Source organism: Haemorhous mexicanus, chromosome 11, assembly GCF_027477595.1.
Source record: "Haemorhous mexicanus isolate bHaeMex1 chromosome 11, bHaeMex1.pri, whole genome shotgun sequence".
In the NCBI taxonomy this organism is placed as follows: domain Eukaryota; kingdom Metazoa; phylum Chordata; class Aves; order Passeriformes; family Fringillidae; genus Haemorhous; species Haemorhous mexicanus.
The window spans coordinates 12624442-12650774 of NC_082351.1; the positions used below are offsets into that span (position 1 = coordinate 12624442).

The 26333-nt window shown below is 52.5% G+C and overlaps 1 protein-coding gene and 1 long non-coding RNA gene across 3 annotated transcripts; one reads left to right on the forward strand and one right to left on the reverse strand.

Moving 5' to 3' along the window:
* Positions 1 to 6356: 6356 nt before the first annotated feature.
* On the reverse strand, positions 6357 to 17790 carry LOC132332330 (uncharacterized). Of its 2 annotated transcripts, none has more exons than XR_009487881.1 (4): positions 17666 to 17790; positions 11448 to 11499; positions 10986 to 11113; positions 6357 to 9455 (listed from the first exon to the last, which is right to left on the reverse strand). It is a non-coding gene; the product is annotated as an uncharacterized LOC132332330 (long non-coding RNA). The 2 variants fall into 2 exon arrangements; XR_009487882.1 differs by lacking the exon at positions 17666 to 17790 and adding an exon at positions 11599 to 13372 and having other exon boundaries at positions 6357 to 8650.
* On the forward strand, positions 16426 to 26333 carry GATA2 (GATA binding protein 2). Its single transcript, XM_059856519.1, has 6 exons — positions 16426 to 16732; positions 17285 to 17773; positions 18471 to 19070; positions 21736 to 21881; positions 24845 to 24970; positions 25797 to 26333. The coding sequence occupies exons 2-6, from the start codon at positions 17545 to 17547 to the stop codon at positions 26094 to 26096; spliced, it is 1401 nt and encodes a 466-aa protein (XP_059712502.1). The 5' UTR covers positions 16426 to 16732; positions 17285 to 17544; the 3' UTR covers positions 26097 to 26333.

A 26333-nucleotide genomic window follows, 5' to 3' on the forward strand; every position in this document is an offset into this window, starting at 1 on the left:
GTTGCAAGAAGAATCTCTGTGCCTCCATAGAGATAGGGTTTACTTGCAGCAGCTTTTCCCATCCCTGCTCCAGCGGCCCCATCTCCACCAGGCCTGACACAGCCCACATTTGTAAGTTATTTTTTGTTGTTTTAATGCAATACTGCAATTCTAACCCACAGCCTCAGATTGTCAAGCAGTTTTTCTTTTCTTTCCTTCAGAAAAAAAAAAAAAAAATACAGCTGAACTAATTTGATGAAAGGAGAAAATAAAATGTAAGCCAGACTAAACACATGCAGTTCCTACCTACAGCCAGGGCCCGGCTTCTCCCAGGCCAAAGTCAACACATGTCAATTTTTAACATGACAGGGCTTTAAAAGGGAGGTTTGAGCCCTGGATGAGAGGCGGCTGGAAAACATTAATAACAAGGTCTGTCAATTAAAGGCAGGCGTGACAAGTCACCAAGACAAGAGCTGAGGGGTTTCCCTTCTTCCCCTTCTCTTCCCTCTTAGTTCGGTGAAAAAAAAAAAAAAGTGATTTAAGGAAAAAAACCTCAATTCTGAAAAAAAAGTGTAGCCACATTACCTAATGAAGGATGGGTTTTGTTTGGGAGCCTTGAGAACAGCCCAGCAGGCAAGGGTTGAGATCAACAGGTTAAGGAAAGCATTGATTAGAGGGATGCTCCCAGTGACTCCACCCATCCCAGTGCCACTGCTCCCACTTCACCTGGGCGTGCTGGGGAGGAGCAGCAGCCTGGCTGCCTCCTCCAGAGCATCAAACATCACCATCCAGAAGGATTTGCAGTCACTGCACAGGGGTGATGACTTGGTGGTGATGTATCTGTTGCACTGGAAAGGGCTATTTTGGGTTCTGGTCAAGGAAAAAAAACAAAAAGGAAAACCTCCACCCTGCTTTTATCAGCCCCATAGGAAGTGTTTCTATGGCTTTCATGAGCTGGGCAGGTTTCTGTCCCAAGCCACCCACTGGGCTCCAAAACAGATGGGAAAAACAAGGGAAAGAGGCAGAGCAGTGGCAGCCTCACCAGCCTTTGGAAATGAAGGCAAAAGTGAGTGAGGAGAGGGGTTAGGGGGAAAGGAGGGGTGAGTGTTGGCATTGGGGGGTGTGGAGGGAAAAGGGCTTTACTCCCAAAACCCAGCAAACATCCCTCTGAGGAGGGAGGACGTTTCCCATGGTACAGAGAAGCAGAGTTGTCTTTCAGCTGGGAGAGCAGGTAAGGACTGAGCCCAGAGGGAATGGCAGAGATTGATTTCACCTTCAGCACCTAAATAAACACTGCATCCACAGTCACACACTCTGCACAGTACATATTGTGCTGGTGTGCATTACACATCCACAGCAGAGGAACTGGCTGGTGCAGCAGCTCCAACGTCCCCTGCTGCCATGTCTGTCCCCAGCCAGATGCTCCAGAAGGCCTTAAGAGCCCACAACAGTCAAAGGCAACATGTTCTGCCTCCCAGCATCAGCTCTCAGTCTCTGAAGGAGAGAGGGCCTTCCTGGAGAACCCCTAGTTAGAGGCATTGCATCCCCCCACCCACCTGGCTGGTGGCTGTGTGGGGCTGGAGCAGCACTCTTCAAGTGGCTCAGATGTGCAGGGCTTTGAGGGATGAAGTTCTGCCCCCCATGTGCCATCTGCCTGAGTGTGGCAGGTGAGCTGGGCTCCTGCCCTGCTCTCAGGCTGTGTTCCAGTTTTTCTGGCCCAGCAAACAAAACCTCCCTCCAGCACACGTGGGGTTCACTTTGCAAGGGCAGGCAGAGACATGCCAGGCTGATTTATTCCAACAAGACCTGGGCCAGTCCCCTGAGGTGGTAAAAGGCTCCTGGGCTCACTTAAGTGCCATCTCCCCTCTCTCTGGAGTGGGAAGCAAAGTCATTAGGTGCTTTTCTGCTCAGGGATTTGTCACTGTTAAGGACAGTAAGAATAGACCGAGGCCAACATGCTGAGTGAAAACAGTGGTGAAGCTGATGCTTTCACCCCAGTACACATTCAATGCACTGAGGATGAAGAAACCCCACAGGAGAGCCCATCCCTGAGCTCCTACACTGTGAGTCTTCTCCATTTGGGGCATGCTGACCTCACTGCCCAGCTTTGGCCACTGCCACAGCAGCACAGGCCACTAGCCCAGGCAGTGCCCACCCATGCTCAGCACCAGAGAGCTTCGATGATATTTCACAGGAGCCACTTTCATCATCAAAAAGCATTTGAAGGCAGAGCTCAGAAAGCCTTTGACTGTCCCTATTCTGTGTCCATGGCTTCTGGAAGCTGCTTCATTGATGCTTCCCACTGATGCTATGGTCCTGCTGGGACAGCTGTTGGCAGCACCACTGACATGTCCACAGACAGAGCCTGGAAAACATTGGTCTGAGCAATGGAAGCACTGTGGCTGAAGTCAAGAGCAGCTGCCTGTGCTCCTGGCCTTACTCACTTGGTTCTGGTGGCTGCCACTAAGCCCCCTGCACCACCCACACTGTGGGTGAGTGCTGGCTCTGAGCTCCCTCCAGGCCCTGCACGAAGCCAGAGCACTGTGCACCATAACTGGGGCACAGGTAGGTGGCACCTGGGATGATTTGTGCCTTTGCTGCTGAGGTACTGTTTGGGCTTTTGGAGACAGGCTGTCAGCACAGCTCAGAGGAGACTGAAGCAGGGAGATGATTCCTCTGTGGCCAGCAGGGACTGTCTGTACATCTCCATCCCCATGGCTGCCTGTTGTCACTGTGCTGTCACCACACCCATGCTGTCCTCTAGCAGGTCCCAGATATCCAGCACAGCCTACCATGCTGTCCTCCCTCCTCCCCTTCCCTTCCAGGCCGGCAGAGCAGCCCCTGCTTCCCACAGAATCACCCAGCAGGATCGCTCAGCACTGGGGAGCAAAATTGAAGGAAAGCCCTTTTAAATCAAGTTCATGCCTTGCATCAAGCAAGGTTAGTCTTCCACTCCCCAGATAATGGATACAGATGTTACACTGATGCCACGTTTGATTTCAGCCAAAAAGCCAAGAGAGTTTAAAACGTCCATTCATCTCAAACTGTAAGCAAAGCTTATTCTCTCTAATCTCAATAATTACCTGGCTTCTCCCACATCACAAGCAGCAGCCATACAATGGCAAGGGGTCTTCCACGGGACCCTGCTCAGAGCAGGGATCAGAGATTTGCAAGAAATTCCCTCTTTAATGAGACATTGCTGGGGTTACTGAACTAGATTCAACAGGATTGCTTAGGACTCAAAGCAGGACTGGGGCCCAAACTCTTCCCATTCAAGACCATCATCTTTGATCCAAGAGCATTAGGGCTGTTTGTGCCACTGTAAGACCAGAAATGTACAAAGCCATGAGGGATCAGAAGGACTGAACTCCCTCTCCAACTCCACAGGATCTCTTTAGGTATACAATGGGGACAAGGATAAATTAAGCATCTCCAGTGTAGCATCAAGTGGACAATTAGCAGAGAAAAGCTACCCACGAGGGCCTGATGAAACAGGGCAAGGAGATTTTCTTCCCAGACATGTCTGCTAGAAACAGCCTGAAACATTTCCATTTCTGCTGCCTTTTAATAGCAAGGTCAGCTCCTTTCTTCCTACCCTGACATCCTCCATCAGGGCCTCTTTCTGGGAACACAGCAATGCACCAGATGTCACAGAGAGACAGAAAAACAACCAGGGGCCAAACTGGGGCATTCACCATGGCCCTGAATGAACCACACAGCATTTGGCTCACTGGGGAGGGGGAGACCACCCCCTTGGTGGCACTGCCAAGCCTCCCAAGCCCCTGGGGCTGGAAGGAGCCCCCTTCTCCCAGCAGGAACAGCCACCCTGCTCCTGGAAAAAAGCCAGCAGCCCCACATCCTCCAGGCTCCCCCAGCACTAACTGGACACTGGAAATAATCTTCATATTTGCAGCCCAAAGGACTTGTTTTCCCCATTTTTGCTGAGTTTGAACAGCACTCAGCATGGTACCCAGCACCATTGCAGTTCCCAGCAGCCCCAGTGGGCACCAGCACACATCCCTCACATATCCCCACTTGCTGGAGGACAGGAGTGCTCTCACTGAGCTCTGTCACAGACCCTCCATAGCAGCCACACTACCAGCTCTGGGGCTGCTTAGCCCCACCTGTCACAGCAGCAGCTATCACAGGAGAGCCAGAGCTGTGAGACAAGACCAACACCACTGCCCCAAGAAGAGGGTGCAAACACCCTGCTCAAACATGATTTTTAGCTGAAGGATGCAAATACTCCCAGATTTCTGAAGGCTTTCTCAGGACCACAGACCTCAGGTATGCAACCACCATGTCAGCTGCTGACCAGGAGGGCAAGGATGAAGTAAGGGAGAAGAGGAACCACAAGACTTAAAAAAGAAACCCACCTGTGTTTGGTGATGGGCTCAATTCCTCCTTCAAATATTCAGCTCAGGACACATTTCCAGCCTCCTTCTCTCTTGTCCAAACTTTGAGACTAAACATACATCCACCTTAAAAAAACCCCAAACCACCAAACATCCAAATCCCAGGTTCCAAAGTTTAAAAATCTGTGGGTTTATATAAGTTCTAAAAACACAGCCATCTGCTCTCCCCCCAAAGGAGCAGAAGGAAGCAGAGAGCAAAGGAAGGGGAGGGAAAGGTTCAGGGTGTGGGCTTTTATGAGTGCACAGGTGCTCTGTGTTAGCAGGTCCCCAGCTAGGGAATGCACCTTGGCACCCCCTCCCAGGTGTGCTGCTGAGAGCAGGGGCTGCTCCCTGCCTTCAGAAGGTGGGCATGGCTCTGGCAACTGCTGTGCAACCCCTTCCTGCAAACAGCTTATTGAGAGCACCCCTGGGCCTGTGCTGACCTCTGGCAACACCTCTGTGCCCTCACCCAGGCTGGGGGAAGCTGAGGCTGTGGGGGAGTGCAGGGTTAGGCTGGGATTTGGCTTTGCCCACAGCAGCTCCTGTCTCCCAGTCTCACTGCACCTCTGCAGCAGGCTTGGATCATCCCCAGGGACAGACTGGAATACACCATCCCTGCTAAAGCCCCCAGCTGGCTCCTTCTGAGCTGCTCCAACAGCATGGCTGGGGCCCCTGGGACACCCCTGTGGGGCCTCCTGGGGATGGAGGGATGGGGAAAAGAAGGAAAAAAAAAAAATCTTCCATCCTTTTGCCACCCTCGAGCTTCTCCCCATTTCCACCTATTTCCAGAGTGTCTATTTTTCCACATTAAAAGGACTGGAATAAATGCCACATTGCAGCACATATCTGTGAACAAAACCACAAGTGTGAATGGCCACATGCACAAATTCTCTGCCCTGATTTCCCAGGTTTTCAGGAGTGACCTTGGAAAAAGTGTGAGCCGTAGTTCTTCATGGCATGGGTGATAACATGTTTGTCACCGTTCAAACTGTCTGGAGGCTGCCCAGGCTTTACTTTATTGCATTTCCAGGTGTCACCAAGGCCCGGTTGAATTACGTTGCCAACTCCTTCATAAAAAAAGAAAAGTGACTTCGCTTTCCTGCAAAGAGATCAGGGCTCACGGGAGCCACTCAGTTGTGTGTAACACTTTTTCCCCCCCTTTTTTTCCTGCAAGCCTGCACAAGCTAAAACTTGTGGGTGAAAGGCTTTGGGAACCTACCTAAATAAAAGTGTTTAATCACGGCGGAAAGCAGAGAAGCAGGCTCCGGAGTGCTGCAGCCCGCAGCGGGGTTTTATGAGTTGTTCGATCCGGCGCAGACTCGGGCGGTGCCTTCCCGGGGGAGCCCCCGGAGCCCCGGGCGAGCTCGGCTGTGCCGGGCTCCCGGCCGGCCGGGGATGCGGAGCGGGGCCGGCCCCGCTGTCCCGGCTCCGCCGCCTTCACCCGCCGCTGCCAGAAGGTGCCGCCGTCCGCCTGCGAATCGCTCCCAGCCCAATTAGGCGGCAGGTATCGGCTGCAATCACGGCTGCTGATAGAGATAAATGGGGAAGGCACTATCTGCCCAACAATAGTGGGGGTTTTTTTAAAGGGAAAAAAAAAAAAAAAAAGAGAGAGAGAGAGAGGAAAAAAAAGAGAGAGAAAAAAACAATTGAACTTTTCATCAGCTGCTAATCATGATTTTTTTATTGCTTTGCTTAGCATTTTCTGGGGAATAAAACCTCAGAGGAGCCCAGTCTTTTATGGAAAATGAAAGGGCATATAAAAAAATGAATGTACATGGATTCTAAATATTTCAGGTTGTATGACTTTGTGTTTGACCTTAGCAGAAGATGAACTAATCCTGCAATATAATAGACTTTCATAGAGATATGGAAAATGGCTGCTTTTTTATCTCAGTTGCCATGGGAACCATCAGAGAGAAGGCCTAGCTGAGATGCAATAGAAGGTTATTAAATGTGTGCTTGTGTATATTGGAAAAATACAGCTTTTTGTCATCTTGTGTCACTCATAGGTCTTTAATGCGTAATGTTTAGGTTATTAATAAACTAACACAGGTCCATTTTTTACAGAGAACAACTGTGAATACAGCCATACAAAATTAGTACAAGTTGAACATTTGCAAAACTTTCAAGCGCGGGCAGGGGCTGCTGCTTGCCTGCAACATCCCATCAAAGTTTCTCTCTCTTTCCAGGCAGGGATGAGATGAGCTTTGCTGGACAGGCAGAGGAGACCAGAAGACTGTGGGTGTCCTGTCCCCAAGCCAGAATCTTGCTGTCCCCCTGGTCTGGGGGTCCAGGGCAGTGCTAGCAATATGTCATGTGCTGCAGTGGTGCAGAATAAAATGTTTCCTTGTCTGGTTCCTGGCACAAGCTCAGGTACTGCCAGAGGAAAGAAGGGTTGGGTGAGCCAAAGGGACATCTGTCCCTGGCTCTGGAGCTGGGGGCTGCACACCTGGACTGGGAGACATTTACGGTTATATAGACAGGTTTTGGGAGGGAAAAAGGAAAAAATGAAAAAAAAAAAAAAAGACAGAATAAGAAACAAGAAATAAAGAGAAAATTAAAAAAAGAGAGGAAGAGAGAAAGAAAGGAAGAAAAATCTGATACTGTCCTGAGCTGGAAGGGACAGACTTCACACTAACTCTAGGAGAAAATAACTCCCCTTCTATAAGGTTTATTTTTGTCCTTCAAAATCACTAATTGCTTCCCAAATTTGGGCTGTCTCAGGTGCCCTGTTCTGCCTGTGGCTGGGAGGTGGAGGGGTCACCCAGCCCAGCACGTGAAGGACCCAAGGGACTGGCAGGGCTCCATGGCCAGGGTTTGGGGGGAACAAGCTGGGGGGAGCCCCGGGAGTTTTCACTAGATTGACCCAGCTGGACGCTGAGACTGCTGAGGCAGGGGCAGAACTGGGACACAGCTGAGCCTGGCCGTGGCTTTCTGCATGGGGACAGAGGTGCTGCCACACGCTTCATCACTCCTGAAGCAGTGGCTGCCCAGGGATGCAGGTGAAGGAGGCTCTGGGTGCAGGAGTGAGTGTGAATAAGAGCAGGTGCCTGAGGTGCCCAGGATGATGTTCACAACTCTTCTCCCTTCCCTGCAAATCCACCAGTACCTCAGCAGAGCAAGTCCAAATTTCCAAGCATGCTGTGTGGCAGCACCCTGCACTCTGAGCTGCTGTCCCACCCGGCTCCCCTGGATCAGGGATAGGCAGGGGACACTCTTGTCACTCACAGAATCCACAGCGAAGACCCGTGTGTGCCAAGAGCCTCGGGGGTGTCCCAGGCCCGGCCGGGGGCAACCCTCGTGCACAGCAGCCCCGCATCCATGCATACTAAGTAAAGCAAGGAATACATAGATTTTGCCTATCTGCCGATCAAACGCGGAGATCTGCTCTGGTAAATGATGCATTAGATGCGGTGGCTGTATTTGTTGTGTGAGTTTTGAAAGGGTTCCGATAATCTGGAAGCGAGAGATAAGGAACACCATTTATTCAGCAGCACTTTGGAACCAATTTTCAACCCTGTTCAACCCCATTCTCCAGCAGCCTCCAGGAGCCCAGGAGATAAGGATTGGGCTATTCATTATCTTCACAAGGAACAAAGATTAGCTAGCAGAGATGAAAAATTACCCCTGGATAGTAATAATAAGGAAGCTAACCTGGAGAGCTGCTGAGCCTATATTCTCCTTGCTGCTGGTGCTGCTTCTTCTCTTTTAAAATTCTCTCCCTTTTTTTTTTTTTTTTAATCAATATTGAAAAGGTTGGGGTTTTTTCCTTTTCTTTTTTTTTTTTTTTAATGGGGGAGGAAATCTTCCCCCACTGTCTATCATATTTTTCAATATGATATGGTTGTTACCGTGAAAGAGAGCAGAGCACGGTCCCCCTTCCTCCCAGACTTTCAGATGACATCTTTAGTACGAAAGCTTAACAGGAAAGAAAAACATCCTTCTTTTCCAGCGGGCATGAGGGGAAAATCCTGACTCCCTGCCCGTGCGACCCCCAATGTCTCTGGTGGAACGTGGAGGGGTGACCCCGGCTGTCCCGGGACGGCGCGGCTGGAGAGCAGGCACAGCGCGGTGAGGCTCGGGTGGGCACTGCTCCGGTCTCAGCCCCCTGAGCCCCCGGCTCGCACACCCCCGTCTGACCCCTCTTGGGGAAAAATCTGCAGCCTTCAAACCCCACTTTTCCAGTAGTTTTTCCGCCTGAGCGACAGTTCCTCGTTTTGGAGTCGTTCCGTGCCGGGCGATCTCGGGACGCGGCTGCCGACAGCGTCTCCTTCTTCCTGGGCACAAGGGAAAAAAGAGGGGATATATGTATGTATGTATTTTATTACCACATTCTTTTGTATTTTCCCCCTGCATAAATCTGGTGATGTATCTTTTCTCAGAGGATGAAGGGTAATACAGGAGGAGTAATTAAAACACTTACTTTGGAAATGGGCTGCGTGGGGCTGATAAGAATTATCTGCCGCATATCAAGGACCCTTTTTCCCCCGAACCATATCACAAAGACAGACAGAAAATGCCAGCAGAATAGGATCCCCCCCGTCTTTTCCCTGCTCACATTTTTACCTCCATTATGATGATAATTCCTCTCCCGCGAAACTTTTCTCCTTCCCTTCCCGAACCATATTTCGTTACCCCACCACCCGCAGGGCCCCCACAGGACGGTCCGGCCTTTGTTTCTCTATTAATATGGTTTTCCTGCAGCCTCGGGCGGGGGTCCCGCCTGTCCCCTCCTCTGGAGAATCGCGCCGCGCCCCCCGAGCCGCCTGGACGCGGCCCCCGCGACCCCGGTGCCCGTCAGCCCATGCAGGCAGCGGGCGCTGGGCGAGGGAAGCCCCCAGCCCCGCACACACACGCACCGGGGCAGGGAAATACCCGGCAGGTGAGGGCTGCCAAGCCAGGGCTGGGACGCGCAAACATTTCCCAAAACATTCGTTCTGGCTGCATTTCTTAGTCCTCTACGAAATACATATTTTACCGTCTCTTTCCTAGCTATAACAACGACTCGTCGCGTAATATCTGCTTGTGCCTCTTCCAGCTTCTCTGCTGCCTCACTTACGTGCAGGTGTATAGCACGAAAGGCTGAATTTGGAGGGGATAGGTGTGAGAAGAAACATGAGGTTATGCAAAAACCAGGCTAGTCAATGGAAAAAAAAACAAAAAAAACCCCCAAAAAATCCCCAAGACTCCCAAAGCATTTCCTTCCCTAGAGAAGGAAAGAAAATTAATACGACTAGGAGTCATTTATGGGAATAATTGATCCTACCAAGGGTCTCCCCCCCAGCCCACCTTCCCTGGGATCAGAGGAAGAAACGAGAGGCTCGGGAGAGGCTGGGGCTGCTGCGCCCGCCGCGCCGGAGCCCGGTTTCCCTGCGCCGGGGATGTGAGTGCGTGTTGTTGGTATAATATCAATTCATTTAAAATATGAAAGTCAAGTCGCGTAGACTGTGACAGCAACCGTAACAAAAGGTGCAAGCAACAGACAATGTGATGTGCTTGTACAGATATTGTAATGATGCAAATGAAGTGGAGGGGACGAGCTGCCGTATTATGTACATAAATACACAGTGGCTCGCCGTGCCATCCGTGAATGCAGGAGAGTGAGAGAGAGAAGGGGAGGGAAAGAAGGGAGAGAGGAAAGGAGAGGGAGGGAGGAGGGAGGAAGGGAAGGGGGGAAGGAGGGAACGGAGGAAAAAAAAAAAGGGCTCAGCTCGGAGCTGCTGCCAGTTTTCAGCAGCGCGCGAGGCGGCAGCCCCTCGGCCGGGCTGCGCGCACCCTCCGCCCGCCGCAGAGCCGCCGCTCCCGGCGCGGGCAGCCGGGGAGGCTCTGGCGGCCGAATCCCTCCCCAGCCCGCGGAGCGGCCCCGCCAGCAGCAGAACTGACGCTTCCCATGCACCGTGCGGAGAACTGAAAGAAAAACTAGGATAGGCGAGAGGCAAGGTAAGGGCCCGCGGCAGCGCGGCTTTGCGCGGCCCGGGGGCGGCCCTGCCGGTACCGAGGCTCGGGTCCCGTTGCGGGAGCGCTTCTCTCGGGGCAGTTTTCCCCAGGGACAAATCTGGCAGCGTTTGTAAAGAACGAAAAAATGTCCCCAGTGCGGCCGGACCTCCCGGGCTGCCGCCTCCCAGCCGGCCGGGCGGAGCCCGGTGCAGCGCCCGTCTGCCCGGGGGCACGGCGGGGCTCCCCCGGCTCTGCCCGGCGGCGGGGATCTCCCCGCATCGCACCCCGCGGGGAGCGGGGCCGCCGGGCGGTGGTTGGTTGTTTTGATTTTTTTTTTTTTCTTTCCCATTGTCACTGGGGTGATTATTTAAATCTCCATCTTGGAAAGTTGCATTTCACCCAGGGCGGCCAGGCAGAGATTTCCCGGAGACAGGGTGTGCAGAGAGCCCTGCGTCCCCTCCCCGCAGCTACATCCTATCTCCTCTCTCCCTTTGTTGGCAGATTTGGGCATTAAAAAAAAAAAAAAAAAAAAAAAAAAAAAAAGATGCGAGGGTTTGTTCTGCCCCGAAATCCGGCAGGGCCCGGCCCCGCTCTCTCTGCACCTGCCTGCCGGGGAGTCCTCCCGTCCCAGTCCCGTGCGGCAGCTTTACGGAGCTTTGCATGATTTAAAATTACCCAGGCACATCGGGGCACGGCCGCTCCTCTCCGCCGACTCTTTCACCCCTTCGCCTTTTTTTTTTCTTCTGTTTTTTGTATGTGCAAAGTTCCCCTCTTTATCCTCCTTTTGCTTTGGGGTGCTCAGGCTGGAAGGCAAGGAAAAAAAAAAAAATGTAAAAAAAGAGAAGCGTCCAGGAGCGAAGCCTGCCTCGTTTTGATGAGATTTCAATAAGAAAAGCGATTTCACTGAGGGAGTGCGAGTTTCGGTCGCGGGGATTGTTCTTCCCCGGCGCACGGAGCATCTTTATTAAACACAAATATTTTTTCCTCGAAAGTCTCAGCCCCGGCCTGGCTCAGCCCCGCGGCTCGGGGCAGGCGGCCGCGGGGCACCGCCGTTGCCGGTCGTGAGTCGAGTCCCGTTCACCGTGCCGGCTCGGTCTCTCCCCACCAAAGTTTTGCCTGAGGAGAAACAAATCAAACCTGCGGGGTCGGCCTCGTCCCTCCCTCCTACAACAACTCCTTCCGAAATAACCTTGAAAGGAAAAAAAAAAAATTATATACACACATAAAATTAAAGAGAGATCCTGTAAACGAAATCTTTCCTGGCAGCTCCTGAAAAAGAAAATTATACCTTTTTCTGGACAAAGCTGCGCGTGTCCAACCTCCCCCTTCCCCACGCACGCATTTATCTTCGGGAACTTTTACACAAAAGGCGGTTTTGTGGCCAGGCTGGGGTCTGCTTGAGGCTTTTCCTCCCCTTTATGTTGCAGCCTAGCCAGCCGGGGGGCTGCGGGCACCAGGCAAATTGCGGACAAAGCGCAGGTGAAGGCGTGTGCGGGAGCGTGTCGGGAGCGAGAGTGGGACCGAGGGTTCCCACGGTGGGGTACAAACCCCGCAGAAATCCTCTGCGGGATGGAGGATAGTGTATTTACCAAAACAAGCAAAAAATTAAATTTTCCGTGATTTATTTCCCTAGTCGTATCTCTAACGCGCCTTTGCGTTTTTCTTTCTTTTTGTTTTTCCTTAATGCAGTTTATGTAAGGGTCTTGTGGTTACGAGGTAACTGTGTCACTTTATAACCCTATCAGGAGCCATTAATTCGAGCTAGTAACGCAGGACAGGGGAGCCGGGGGAGACGAAAAGCAAAGCGGAGACAAGACCAGAGGGCCGAAAACACAGAGAATTATTTTTTTTTTAAGGCAGAAAGCAAGAACTTTCTCTCCCCACAAAAATCCAAGGAAATATACCCGATGCGGGTGAGGAGGCTGCTCGCAGGGACCGGCTGCCCAGGGCTCCTACCTGCTGGCAGAGCAGGGGCGGGACGCCCACAGCAGACCCTCCCAGCCCCCTCCTCGCCGGCGAGCAGCCCCTTCCCCAGCCCGCCCGGGGCTCTCACATTGCCCGCTGGCACAGGGAGCGCCGCTGCCCCGTGCGGTGCTAAGCACTGAGCACTTCTCTCCCTCTTCTTCTTTCTTTTCACGGAGTTTTCCTGCCCTCCCTGCTGGCGTCTGTGGGCTGCACCTCGGGGAGGCAGCGGGCAATGCTGCCCAGGAGGTCTCGGCCCCCCGGTCTCCGTTCACTGGGACAGAGTGTGGCCCTGGGGGTCGCCGGGGGCACCCTAGGAAAGGGGTGTCTGCAGGAACGTGCCTTGGGGTCTGCGGGTTCTCCTCAAGTACAATTTTTCCCAGATCCAAATACCCAGAATGAAGGGGGGAAACAAAAGAGGAAGATTCCCCTCTCCGGTGCGCGTGCGGCGCCGGCTTATTTGTTTTCTGCCTTCTCCTCTGCCCAAGAATAGGTGTCAACTCTATCACATGGCGCTACTAACTGTTGCTAAAACATGCTGTCGTCTCCCCCCTCCCTTAATGATATGACATCACTTGTCAATCAAATCAAAATAACCAGTTGTGCCTCCAGATCTGGGAAAGCTCCCTTATTAAAAGAGAAAAATAAATTCCAACAGCAATAATAATAATAAAAATAAAGGTAATAAAACGGAGCCCGTAGTCCCCGGGGGAAGAAGGGGGGAAAGAAGGTAAAAGGGGGTTGGAAGGCGCGGGGTGAAGGAGTGGGGCTCCGTCGGACCCTCTCCGGGGAAGCTTTGGCAGAAAATTGAGGGAAGAGCTGCTTAACCAGCCGTGTGAGCGGCGGGCTGCGGAGCGGAGCTAAGCCACTCGCCTCCAGCAGCCAGCGCAGTTCGCTGCTGCTCCCGGTGGGTGCATTAATTCAATTAAAAACCTCAGCCGTGCCGCCGGGGCGTTGAACGGCAGAGACCAGAGCCGGCACCCGGTTCGCCAGAACCAGGCAGCGGGGACGGGACACGTCGGGAATTTAAAAAAAAATGAAATCGGATAAAATTACAAACTAGAACAAAATAAACCAACATACTGCGAGCCGGCCGGATAGGAAGTCTCCCAGCTCAGCCGGGCTCTCAGCAAAAATCTTTCATCCATGCTGGAGGGGTCATTTATTTTACAAAGGGTTTTGATGGGGGGGGGGTTGCAGAAGGCGAGAGGTGGGTGCGAGGAGAGGCGCCGGCCGCCGGAGGAGAGCACCCGGCGGCGGGGAGTTGGTAGCCGGACCCTCGGGCCGGAGGTGGGGCGGGCGCCGGGGAAGCCGGTCCCGAGGCGGCGCGGCCGGAGCCGCCGCCGCCACCCGCTCGCCCCTTTTGTTTTCCTTCGCCTGCCGGGCCTCGGGTAACCCGAGACGGGGGCTTCAGGGAGCCCCGGCCGGGCAGCGCCGGGGTCTGCCTCGCCATAAATCAAGCCGCCTGATTAATCTTTACAATTTGTCTTTTAAAACAAACACGAACGAATTATCAGCTCGTTAACTGCGATTTTATCACCTGCCTAAAACAAACAGCCCACCCCTTCCCCCCCCCAAAAAAAACCCCAAAATCGCGTCCTCGTGCTGATGGCAGGAGGGCAGTAATTAAAACATCCAAATTAATTAATAAGCATGTAGCGAGGAGCTGGATTTCGCTGGCGGGCTGGAGCCGGCGAGGCCCGGGCGATCCCGGCTGACCGCCGCTCGGCTCCGCCGGTCGGGGCTCCACGGGCACGGCGCACCCCGGCCCCGGCCGCCTCCGGCGCTGGGTACAACGAGGCGCCGAGGGGATCTTCCTCCAAAGGCCCGCGTTTATTTTGTAGCCATCATTCTTTCAAAACATTGAAAAATCCATTTTCGGGTGCTACTTGGGTGATTGGGGTGCATGTAGAAAGAAAATGCTTCGGAGGGAGAAGTCAGATTCTTGGAAAGCCCGCTTGGTTTTCTCTCTGCCTTTTAACTTTCCCTTTTTTTTTTTTTTTCCCCTTTCTTTTTAAAAAGTTTTTGCTTTGTTTCCCTTTCCTCCCGGTCACCACCGGACTGAGGCTCCCGGGCACTCTCCGCAGCGCGGGGCGCATTTGCCCTCCCGAACCCCGGCCCCTTTTTCACCAAGCCCGGCCCAGCGCCTGTCCCCGGCCTGCCCGGGCCAACCAGCCCGTCCCGGGAGAAGCCCGGCTCCACCGCCCCTTCCGCGCCCGGCAGCCGCCGGAGGAGCTACCCGGCCCCACCGCTTGCTACCCCCCCGCAGCGCCAGGAGGGGCCGAGGGGCGCCGCGGTCCCGGCGCCACCGCACAGCCCCGAGGTCAGGGGGCCGGGAGGAGCGGGACACCCGGGCTTTGGGTGGAGGAGGCGTCACAGGAGAGCATGCGGAGGGGGAGGGGGGGGAAGCATAATCGCCTCCTCCTGTCCCAACCTATAGGTCCCCCAGTATGGCTCCGCTCCCGCGGGCTGCGCTGTGCGATTCCCCCCGGGGGGCTGCGTTGAGGGTCCCTTGGGGGAAGGTTACAGGGGGACAACGAGTGGGGGGCGGGGGATAGTAAGAGAGAGAGCCCCATGTCGCTCCGACCAAACGTACTTCGCAGCGAGGAAGAGGAGCTTTATTATTATTATTGCCATTATTATTATTATTATTGTTATTATTTTTTAAAAGTTCATTTCCTGGCGAATTTGGCAGTGACGGGTGACGTCAGAGCCCCGGCGTCGTAGTGACTGGGGCGGTCGGGCCGGGGGAGGCCGGCTCCAGATCCCAACCCCCAGCGCTGCCCGCCGCGGGGGTGGCCCCGGGGGCAGCAGCAGCAGAAGCAGCATCCTCGGGGCCGCCCCGCTGCCCCCGTCCGCAGCCCCCCGGTGGGGCCCGGCGCAAGCCCGCACGGCCCCGACGCTCCCGCGCCCCCTGCCCTGGCCGCGCCGTCGGGCTGGAGCCGCGGCCGCTGCCCCGCGAGCGGAGGGGCTGCTCCCCGCCGCCCCGAGCCCGGGGCAGAGACGGTGTCCTCGCCCGCGCCCAGCTAGCAGGGCTGGAGGGCTGCGATCAGCGTTTCCCTTTTTCCCCGAAAGCAACGGCTGAGGAACGGGACAGGAGCGCCTGGGAAACGGGACACGCAGCAGCGCCCGGCCTCGCTCCGGGGAGTTGTTTGTGCCTTTCCCATTATTATCATTTTCCGCCCCAAAGGCGGACCGGTTTATCCGCACCTTAGCGGGTGGCGAAGCCAGACCGGCGACCAGGCTGCTGCCGCTGAGCTGCACCACAAACTCCACAGAAAACGCCTGTTGATTCGGGATGCACCTCCGCTCCCCGCCCCAAAGCACACGAGTAATTGCAAATAGGAAAACTGTGATGTTTGCTTTTTGTTATTAATTATTTTAAGGAAAAATTTGTGAGGTTGGGAAAAAAAAAAAAAAAGCATTAGAGATGTCGCAGCCCCACTGGGAAGGCTGTGTTCAGTCCCAGCGTCCTTGTGCCCGGCCCGGCTCGGCTCGGCTCCCCGGGCCCAGAGTTGCCAGCCAACCCCATCCCAGGTCCGGCCCGAGCACTACGGGCCGGGGAGAGGGCAGCGTCCTTCCCTGCCCTGCAGCCGGCTCGCAGCGGCCCCGCTGCCCGGGCCCTGCTCGTCCCGTCGGTCTCCGGGGTCGACGCGGAGCCTCGCAATTATTTGTTTTTAATTATTTTTTCCCGATCCAAACAGTTATTTCAAACTAATGTGACCGGGCTGAGGTTTGTCCCGCTCCCGGATGCGCGCTGCTGTGCCTGATTTAAGGGATTTTAGCATATTTATCTCCCCGGTGCCGATTTCCAGCCGCGGGCATCCCGGCGGCGGCGCTGAAAGTCACGGCTCAGCGGCGGGGCAGCACCCGGCGGAGTCAGCCCCATCGCCGAGCCCTTCCCGCACTCCATCTCCGCTCGCCCCCTCGCCCCCCCGCCCCCCGCTCCGCATCCCCGCACTCCCCGGCGGGACCCCTCTGTTTTGCCGTCCCCGCCCCGCAGGGGCGTGCAGCGCCCGGGCGGGGAAAGCCCCCACGGCGCTGCCGGGCGAGATGCTGCGAGCGGGGGAAGAGGGGCGGAGGAGGGGGGTCTGCCGCGCTCCCCCCACCCCGGGCCGGCTCCGTTTGGGGCCGGGGGTGCGGTTGGGGGCGGTGTGGGGCGGCGGGATTGGCTGGCCCGGCCGCCGGCCCAGCGCACCCCGGCCCGTCTGCGGCGCCGCGGCCAGCTGGCGCCAGCGCTCATATAGGATGCGCGGGGATGGGACCGAGTCGGCCAGAGCAGCGGCTTTGCCATCTGAGTAACACTCTCCATCCAACCTCCTCTGCTCTTCCCGCGCTCGCTCTGTCTTTCCCCCCTCCTCTCCCTCTTCGCTCTTTTAATTCCCCCTCCGTTCTCCCCCTCTTGGCTGCCCTCGCATCTTCCACGCCGGCATTCATCGCCACCCAGCCTCCCGCGCCGGGTAAGTGTGGGGCGCGGGGGGGTCGCCGCGCCACTGCCAGGGCGCACTCTCTGCTTTCTCTAAACACCCTTCACTCCACTCTTCTTGTCTACCCCTATTTCTCCCCCTCCTTTTCCTTTTGTGTCAGTTGGAGTTCTTGCTAAAACTACGCTATATTAGTTCTGCCGTTCTTCTTTTTTTACCCCGCTTTTGAAGCCAGCTGGAAAAACTCCTATTGACGTTTCTAGCGAGGAGGGGGGGGGGGAGAACGAAACTATTTCCTTTTTTCTCTTTTTTCCTTTTTTGTTTTCCCCTTCTTTTTTCCTTTTTTTTTTTTTTTTTTTTTTTTAGTTAAGAGTTTGAAATGGATCTCTGTTTATTTTGTGGGGCAATGAGCAGGGAGAGAGCAAGGCAAGGAGTTTTGGGGACAGGATATTTTTGGAAGGGAGGAGGGGCTCTGCTTCCCCCTCCCCTTCCATGTACCTCTGGGAAAAGAAGCCGGCCGGGAGCCGGCCCGGCGAGCAGCGCACCCACGGCTGCCGAGCTGCTCAACCCTCCTGTCTCTCCCTACAGGTGCTGTCCTGGCGCTTCCCCGGACCTGCCTCCGCTACCCGCCTGTTGACGGAGGGACACGCTGACTTCAGGGATCCTCTCCCACGCCTCAGAGGGCGCCCTCCAGCTCCCGCCGGTTTTCTTTCTAAGAAAAGCCACCCCAATCTCTTTAAACCCACCAGACAGCGTCAAAAGCGACCCCCACCGAGCAGCACTCCCCGCCCCCACCGAGCGCCGCTCTCTCCTGGCCTGGGGGTGGGTGAAAGGGGAGGCCCAAGGCCATGGAGGTGGCCACGGATCAGCCTCGCTGGATGGCCCACCACGCCGTGCTCAACGGGCAGCACCCCGACAGCCACCACCCCGGGCTGGCTCACAACTACATGGAACCAGCGCAGCTCCTACCTCCGGATGAAGTCGACGTATTCTTCAACCACCTGGACTCCCAGGGCAACCCTTACTACGCCAATTCCGCCCATGCCCGGGCCAGGGTCTCCTACAGCCAGGCACACGGTAAATCAGCACCCCGGCCCCTTCCCCGCCGAGTCGGCAGCGCTCCGGGCCCCTCCGTACGAGCCGCGGGTGTCCTGCGCGGGGATGAGAAGTTTCACTCGGGGCCGATTCGGTGTGTCGGAGCCGGGGAAAAGGAGATCGAAAACAGGATAGACAGGGAGGCACGGGTGGATTTTAACCCTAGGGATAACCAAGGGCTAGCGGAGGGGAGGGAAAGAAAGGGGGGAGGTGAGAGAGGAAGGGGAAACAGTGTGCGCACGGGCTAAAACTTCTCAGACACGGCTACTTCCCGGATGCAAAATACAAACCGATTCAAACCGGCGATGGATTTTATTTGGGGGTGTTCTTAGGAGCCGAAGAGAGAGCATTACGGCAGCTTAGAAAGACAGAGCAGAAAGGGTTTTGCTGCATTTTCCCAGGAATGGGGTGGGAAGAAAGGGATTGCCTGAGTGCCTCTCCTGCTCCCCTTGCTCCTTCTGGCCGTGCTGGCTGGTATATCCCTCAGATGGGATAGGGGGAAGGGGCTGCTGGACCAGCCTGGCTGCTCTTCCCTGGGTTGTGAAGTCTCCCGTGGCTGCCTGTCCTCCGGCTGCCCGCAGACCGATGAGCTGCCCAACCACGGGGAGCTGGCGTCTTCCCCAGCCGCTCCGGGTTGAGCCGCCCCACGCTGACCCCAAACGCTCTTGTGTTTCTACAGCCCGCCTGACCGGGAGTCAAATGTGCCGGCCTCATCTTATCCACAGCCCCGGGATCCCTTGGCTGGACAGCAGCAAGGCGGCACTGTCTGCCCATCACCACAACCCCTGGACCGTCAGCCCCTTCACTAAGACACCCCTTCACCCCTCGGCGGCCGGAGCGCCTGGGGCCATCTCGGTGTACCCGGGCAGCAGCACCTCCAGCACCGCCTCCGTGTCTTCGCTCACCCCGGCCTCGCACTCCGGCTCCCACCTCTTCGGCTTCCCCCCGACCCCTCCCAAGGAAGTGTCCCCAGACCCCAACTCCACCAGCGCCGCCTCCCCTTCTTCCTCCGCCGGGGCTCGGCAGGAGGACAAAGACAGCATCAAGTACCAAGTGTCGCTGTCGGAGGGGATGAAGATGGAGAGCGCCAGCCCGCTCAGAAGCAGCCTCACCAGCATGGGGGCCCAGCCCTCCACCCACCACCCCATCCCCACCTACCCCTCCTACGTGCCGGCAGCCCACGACTACAGCAGCAGCCTCTTCCACCCAGGCAGCTTTCTGGGGGGCCCCGCGTCCAGCTTCACCCCCAAGCCGCGGAGCAAGGCCAGGTCCTGCTCAGGTATGTGTCGCACCCGCGGCCGTCCCGCCGTGTCCCGCCTGGAAGGGCCGCGCTCCCGGGGATTCGTATGGGGGGCTGCGCCCGCTGTTGGGGCGAGCATGCGGGCTGCTGCGAGGCTGGGTGCGTGTGCTGGCCCGCTTCGGGACAGAGGGACAGGTGACTGCTTAGTTCTGCTTTTCTGGGATTTTAAAAGTAGGAGATGGAGCATGGCCTGGGCTCCTGTGGGTGCCGATGCACACACGCACTGGCCACAGGGCACTCGAATGGGCCGCGGGGCGCGGGACCAGGGCAGGCTGAGCCAGCAGACCGCGTTGTACAAAGAGGGATTTATATGGAGAAAGAAACCCGAACCCTTTTCATCGGAGAAAAGCAGGCCTCAGGCTCCCGAGGGGCTCAGGCTCGACCCTGCTCCCTCAAGTCAGGCAAGCCCCCATGGATGACACATGGGGACTTTCCAGCGATAGGTATTTCTCTCTCCGTAATTTCCACGTCTCTCCATTAACACTACCCAAAGCTCCAGTGCAAGATGAAAGCGAAACTTCCCTGGCCTGTCCCCTTCATATCGCAAAGGGCCTTTTCCCCTTCGCGTTTTACAAGAGCAAAAGTTCAAATATAGTTTACATACCAGTGTAACAGACTAAGGTGTCCAGTCACTGCTAACTAACCCCAGCCTAACTTTAACTAGAAAATACTCCCCCCTCGCTTTTTTTTTTTCTTTTTTTACCCTGAATCAGACATATCTCTGCTTCCAAACAACTCCTGCAGACCTTTCCCATGCTCACCCTTCCTTGCATTTCTTCTAAAAGTGCGGTCCTAAATCTGTAAATTAGGCGATGAGCAAAGTTTTGGCCCCACTTTGAAATCACAGTAGTTATAGTTAGACACAAATTATGGCAATTTATGTAATTCTACTGACCTTCTTGGTTTAGTATTCTTACCAATGGAAGGAAATTACTGCAGTATATTGGGGCTGAATTTAGACAGTCCTTTAAAAATAAATAGCCTTATAGACATTTGCATATGTATTACATTGAACATATTTGCTTATGAATATACTACATGTTTTTATTTAAGTAGACAATAATTTAGAAATGTGATCTCTTATGAGTTTTGCAACAAAAATACCAGCTGTTTTACAAGCTCATCAGTACTGTTTCAAATGATTCCTCGGAAGGGAAAAAATACATTCTTTTTCTGCCGTTATTCCCAGGCAGTTGCTACTATGTGTATTCATTTTTAGTGCATAGAAGAGAAGCTACAGGCAATGGGTAGCCCAAATCTCCTGACTCTGGAATCTGGCTCAAGATCCAGGTCTCTAAAGACAAGAAGGATCCTGAGTAGCTTTTAAAAATTTTTTGTCCCATAGCTGCTGCTGATTTTTAGATGGGGGAAACAAGGACCTTTTTTCTTTTGTTTTACAGTTGCTTCTTTTTTTTTTTTTTCCCCTCTGTAAGGGAGCTTCCAGTGTAAGGAACTGGGGAAGGTTCGTGACCACTCAGTGTTTTTGTAGGAAAACTAAGACTCACGACAGGACGACTCCTGCAGCTTCCTGCCCTGGGAGGGACAAGAGCCACAAATGCAGTGCCGCAGAGCTCCCCTCATTTCTCACTCTAGACTGTGTTGCTTAAAAGCTACCCACTCCCTAGATTAAGGCAGACCGAGCCCCGCTGAACTCAACATGGCCTGCTTCAGTTATTAGCAAAAAGAATTTCCTTTCCAGTTAAATACTGTAGGATTTGCATAAACGGTATTAAGAGAGATTTCTATATTAAGCAGACCTGCCCTCAAACCATCCAAGGCAAATGAACTTTTAGCAGGAAGCTCTCTGATGCAGAAACAGATATCTTGGACTTACATGTTGTGTTTTATTTAATGCAGCCATTCTACAATGCTATGTTTACCACATTGTACTTAAACTAATAATGAAGGTAAACTGTTCCCTACCAAATCCAAACTGGATTGTTGAAAAATCACAGAAACAGAAAAGCACTCAAGCCTGTTTTATACAGTAATGTCCAGCGAAACTGAACTTTCTCAAAGGACAGTGTTAACAGTGTTTTTATGCCTTTAGAACAAAAATCATAACTGAGACTCTGGTATTTTGTATCCATTCCCAATCTGCTCGGCTCTACTTTCTCATCCTGTAGTATTTGCAACTGAAAAGAAGGTGCGGAATTGGAGGTTATTTTGCTTAGATTTATTTCTAGAAAACCTCTTCCTCTGACTCTGTCTCTAAAGTGTTGTGTGTTTGCAGGTGTGTGTGTTGGTGTGCACGTGCACGGTGATTCTGTGGCAGGGGAACAGGGATTTCACCACCGGAGTGCAATAGATCCGGGAGGGGAGCGGTGCCCAGTGAAGACTGAGGGAGTTCTCGCTGAAATGATAACTTCCATCTGACACAATAAGAGTGTCACTCTTTCTCACTTTGCAGAGAGCACTGCCTATTCCTGATCATGACATAAAATACTCACTGGAGCCTGGGAGTTCTTGAAACACTGAGCTCCTTGCTGCCTGTACTGTAGATGTCACTGCTGTCTGGTTGTGCTTAATTAACAGAATTAACACACTGTTTTGACTTCTGAAAAGTGCCCAAAGGACAATGCAGAAAGATTTTGTGAAGTTGTTTTTAAAGCAAGAAATCTGTTTTCTTCGTGTTTCCATTTAGAAGGCAGAGAGTGTGTGAACTGTGGAGCCACTGCTACCCCTCTCTGGAGAAGAGATGGCACCGGGCATTACCTGTGTAACGCCTGCGGGCTCTACCACAAAATGAACGGTCAAAACCGACCTCTCATTAAACCCAAGCGAAGGCTGGTAGGTGTCTTTATTTCTCCTGGGTTTGGGGATAAATAAGCCAATAGGACCACACACAGGCACGAGTCGGTCGTGCCTCATCTCTGCTCAGCCCCTGCGTGGAGCCGAGCTGTTCTGTACCGGGGTCAGTCACGGCGAGGTCACTGCCGTGCCTCGGGGCACATCTCCCCCTCCGCCCCCATCCCGGCAGGACCACCGAGCCCGCCTGTCCCAAGCCTCCCTGCCGCTCACAATGCATGCGGGATATCGTGTGTCCTTCTCCCCGTTTGTCCTCAGATGACAGCTTTTAATTTAATTCCTCATTTACTTGCCCTCTTGGGACGGTTTGGGCACACACTGGGAGCGAAAGGGTTATGAGCATGAATGTCCTCCACCATGGACTAAAAAAAAATTCCAGCTCCAGAAAAGCAAAACAAATCAGATGAGTCAAAGCTACTGCTCCCCACTCAAAAATTTTTTGTATAAAAGCCATGAAGTAATTTTCACTCTTATATTCTCTGGCAATATTAATATTGGTTCCCTCCCCAGACAATCCCCTACTGTTAAAAAAAATCCTATTATTTTTCCATGGAGTCACCTATACTTTGTATTTTCATTTGACTGATTAAAAAAAAAAAAAAAGTCCTTTCTAAGCTCCTGGTAGTAGTTTCCTATCCGGATATCTGTACGTTAAAGATAATGAAACTTTGTGTATCTGTTTCCTGACTCTAAAAGCTTTAGAGAGTTTCTATAGGCAAGCCTTGCCAGTCATGCTTGCTGTTTTGAAATTTCTAATACACTCTACTCCGCAAATAATGCGTAAAATGCTAAGAATAATAAATATATTTTTTGGAGCTTTGTGATTTATGGTGCCTAAGTCTCCTAGCTATTCGTGGGCAAATATCAACGAGGTTTAGAGAGCAGAAAATTTGCATTACTGTTCTAACACTGGGATGGGATATAGAAGATTTCTGTCCTGAGTCAGAATTTCAGCTATGTAAGCTTCTTAATGACTCGCCTTCTAAAGTGACTGACATATAGAAAAATGTTAAGACAACAGTGTAACATTATCGTCTCTCAAGCTCAAGTGCTTTCCAGACTGAATGGAACAGGCCATAGAGTTAAGCAGCATAGTTGAGTATCAGTAAGCCATCTCAAATATGCAAACATAGGTCTCCACCTTCCAGTGTGTTAGGAGACTGTTATACTTAGCTCACTGTGCGGGGTCTGGGGGGCACTAGAGAGGTTTTCTTTTAGTGTTTAGCTGGTTAAATGTTTAGTTTTAATTGATTTACAGCTTTGTTTATTGCCCCTTTTTCCACTGTAGTTTGCTTGTTTGCGGGGGAGAGGAGGTGGCCATCTTTGGGAAATTGTTCATCTGCCCTGCAATAACAGAGTGATCATATTAATAATGTCAGCATTTGGACGTCTGGCATTAATTGTGTTTGGGTTGCATGAGTGCATTTGCAGTAGGGGGTACCCCCTATTTCTGCCTTTGGCCTGCTCTCACAGCCGAGTAAGGCACCGCAATATATGAGTCTCCGAGGGCCTGATTCTTGCCTAAAGCTGCTGAACCGTCCATCAGCTTTGGGAAAGTTACAGGGGGCCGTGGCATAAGTCAGGAGCAAGTGAGAACAGAACCCTGTGCTCCTCTTGGGTGAGCGGGCCGAGCTGTGCTTCCAGAGGCGCCCGCTCCCCACTGGGGCTGGTGGGCAGGGAAGCACACCGAGTTCCCTGGGAATCCCACTGCCCTGGGACTGGCTCTGCTCACACAGATGCCCTGTGCATTCCTGTGAGCTTTGCTGGGCTTCACCCCATGGCTCTCCATGGCTAATTGCAGAAATATCCAGGGAGCAAGGCCCCGGGGAATGACCGCGATTGATTCGCTTTAGGAAGTAAACTCCAATTCAAGAAAACCCTGAGTCCTCAGCATTAATTCAGTAGCACAAAATGGACTTGGTGTTTTGACCACTTCTAGAAGCAGGGCTGAAGGTTTCTAATACAAAACAACTTCCCAAAATATGGGGTGCAGTTAGTCTGTCCATAACACTTTATACGTCACTGTCCATGCACAAAGGACGCTTTATCGTGGGTCTGCTAGACAAGGGCCCGAGCAGGAATCACGGGCGCCCGCAGTTCTACTTTTCCTGTTCTTGTTCTGGGAGCTGGCTTAATGTTTGGGCTTTCTTCTTTCCCCTCACCTTAGTTTCAGCAGAGCAATAGTTTTATGAAAGGGTGGTGGATTTTTTGGTGGTTTTGTTTAATTTTAAGACATTTGTTTAAGGGCTTGTCAGCCAAGGAGCTAAGTAGGGACAGAGGCGGCAGCCGGGGTCAGCGGAATCACTGCTGCAAGGCATGAAATTTGGTTTGCTAAATATTTAAAGAAAGTTGGAGCCGGTTTTGTTTTCTCCCTTTCACTTGTAAATGCAAACTGAATTGTCAGTGATGGCTCTGATAAATACTGCACCCAGCTAAGTAATGTGGTTCATTTTCTTTTGTGTCCACCTCTCAAGGGCCAGAGTAGGGGTAAAAATCACATTCTTAAAGATTCCCTGTTTTCACACCCAGTCCCAACATTGGCAAAGACTAAAATTCGTCACTGAAGAAAAAGAAAAAGGCAAATGCATTTTCATGACAGATGAGTTCTAGAATTCTGAAAAGGGGAAATTTGAAAAAGTCAAGATTATTTTTCCCCCCTCTAAAATTTTTGTTTGTGTAATCAGAGATTCATTTTTTCTCTCCTTACTTCCTTTGCACACAGAGTGCCGTGGGGCTTGAAAGTTTGCATAGGATAATATTTAAATTTAAGCAAAAACATAACGTCCATAAAACTTAAAACCGACGGCAGCTTTCCTCCAGCCCTGATACTCTGTAAAATCTTAGTAACAAGTTTTCCTCAAACTAAATATTGAGTCCAATTTGACCTTTCTCATGATCTCCCTCCACCTGGTGATACATTTTAATTTTCTTTTTCTTTTGGTTAGTCAGCGGCCAGGAGAGCAGGGACTTGTTGTGCCAACTGTCAGACAACCACCACGACCTTATGGCGACGTAATGCAAACGGGGACCCAGTTTGTAATGCCTGTGGACTCTACTATAAATTGCACAATGTGAGTATTTACTCATCTCATGTGTCGCTGCTTGCCTGGTGTGGATTGATGTCTTAACTGCGTGGTGTACACTAGGCTTTTATTGGTTTCAGGGGTTTGGTTGTTGTTTTATTCCTTCCCCGTCTCTAAGGTTCCCCTGGGAAGTGACAGCCGTTCTTTGTCAGCATAGTGATGCTAAGTTCAGTGACATTACAATGTATGAGCTTGGCTTCTAGCTTGGGCAAACCAGGCAAAACAGAGCTGCCACACTTGGTTTTAACTAAGAGGGTTTTGTGTGCTGTTTCCCTCCAGAAACAGAGGCCATTTGGAATGGGCTCTGTGCAAAAATCAATCCTGATGGGCTATCTTCATTTTGACTCCTAAAGAAATAATTGTATCTAAGGCTTTGTTGTATTATTTAATTTTTTTAAAGGAATTAATTCTAAGCAGGAACACTTGATATGTTGGGAACGTTATTTACACTGTAGGTAACAGAGGTTACTGGTACAAGATTGCTCATGTCTCGGGACTGAATTTGGGTCAGCGTGTGCCTCCCAGTTTGATCTTCTATTAGGAAATTAATGAGGACTGAGAGTAAGCCTACGGGAAAGAGAGTCATCAGCTGCCAAATTCAGTTCAATTTGTTTTTCATGTCTAGGGGTTTTTTGTGTGTGTGGTTTTATTAAACAAATCAATATAAACAAGTTCTGCAGAGAGAAACACCATTTTTTTTGGCCAGAAAAAGGTCTCCATCCAGGAAAAACACATGGGGGCTATCCAAATATTTTCATTTTTGCACAATAAAGTCATTTTGTCTGCATGAGCCTGATTTTCTCATTTCTTGCAGGTGAACAGGCCTCTGACCATGAAAAAGGAAGGAATTCAGACCAGGAATAGGAAAATGTCCAACAAATCAAAGAAAAGCAAGAAAGGCTCTGAGTGTTTTGAGGAACTGTCCAAGTGCATGCAGGAGAAGTCGTCTCCCTTCAGCGCTGCTGCCCTTGCCAGCCACATGGCACCCATGGGGCATTTGCCCCCTTTCAGCCACTCTGGACACATCCTACCAACACCTACCCCCATCCACCCATCTTCCAGCATCTCATTTGGACACCCACACCCATCCAGCATGGTTACAGCCATGGGATAAAACCTGATGACCAAGAGACCCATCCAGATATTAGGAACATGGGACTTTGCCTAAGATGACACCAAGTAAGACAATGTTCTGCCAAGAGGAGAATGTAGGGATGGCAAAAGGAGACCTTTGCTCCCATGTGGTTGACTTTTAATGCTGGACTAAAACCTTGCAAATGATGGGTCTTCTGCAGAAATGTGTAGTGGTGCCTGTAATGCACTTTGCCCCCTCAGGTATAAGAAAAAAGAA

Excerpts from the sequence above, each read along its gene's own strand:
- GATA2 (XM_059856519.1), top strand. The coding sequence starts at position 17,545 with ATGGAGGTGGCCACGGATCAGCCTCGCTGGATGGCCCACCACGCCGTG. Across the intron at positions 19,071-21,735 it reads CAAGGCCAGGTCCTGCTCAG|AAGGCAGAGAGTGTGTGAAC; the intron begins GTATGTGTCGCA and ends GTTTCCATTTAG. Across the intron at positions 21,882-24,844 it reads TTAAACCCAAGCGAAGGCTG|TCAGCGGCCAGGAGAGCAGG; the intron begins GTAGGTGTCTTT and ends TCTTTTGGTTAG.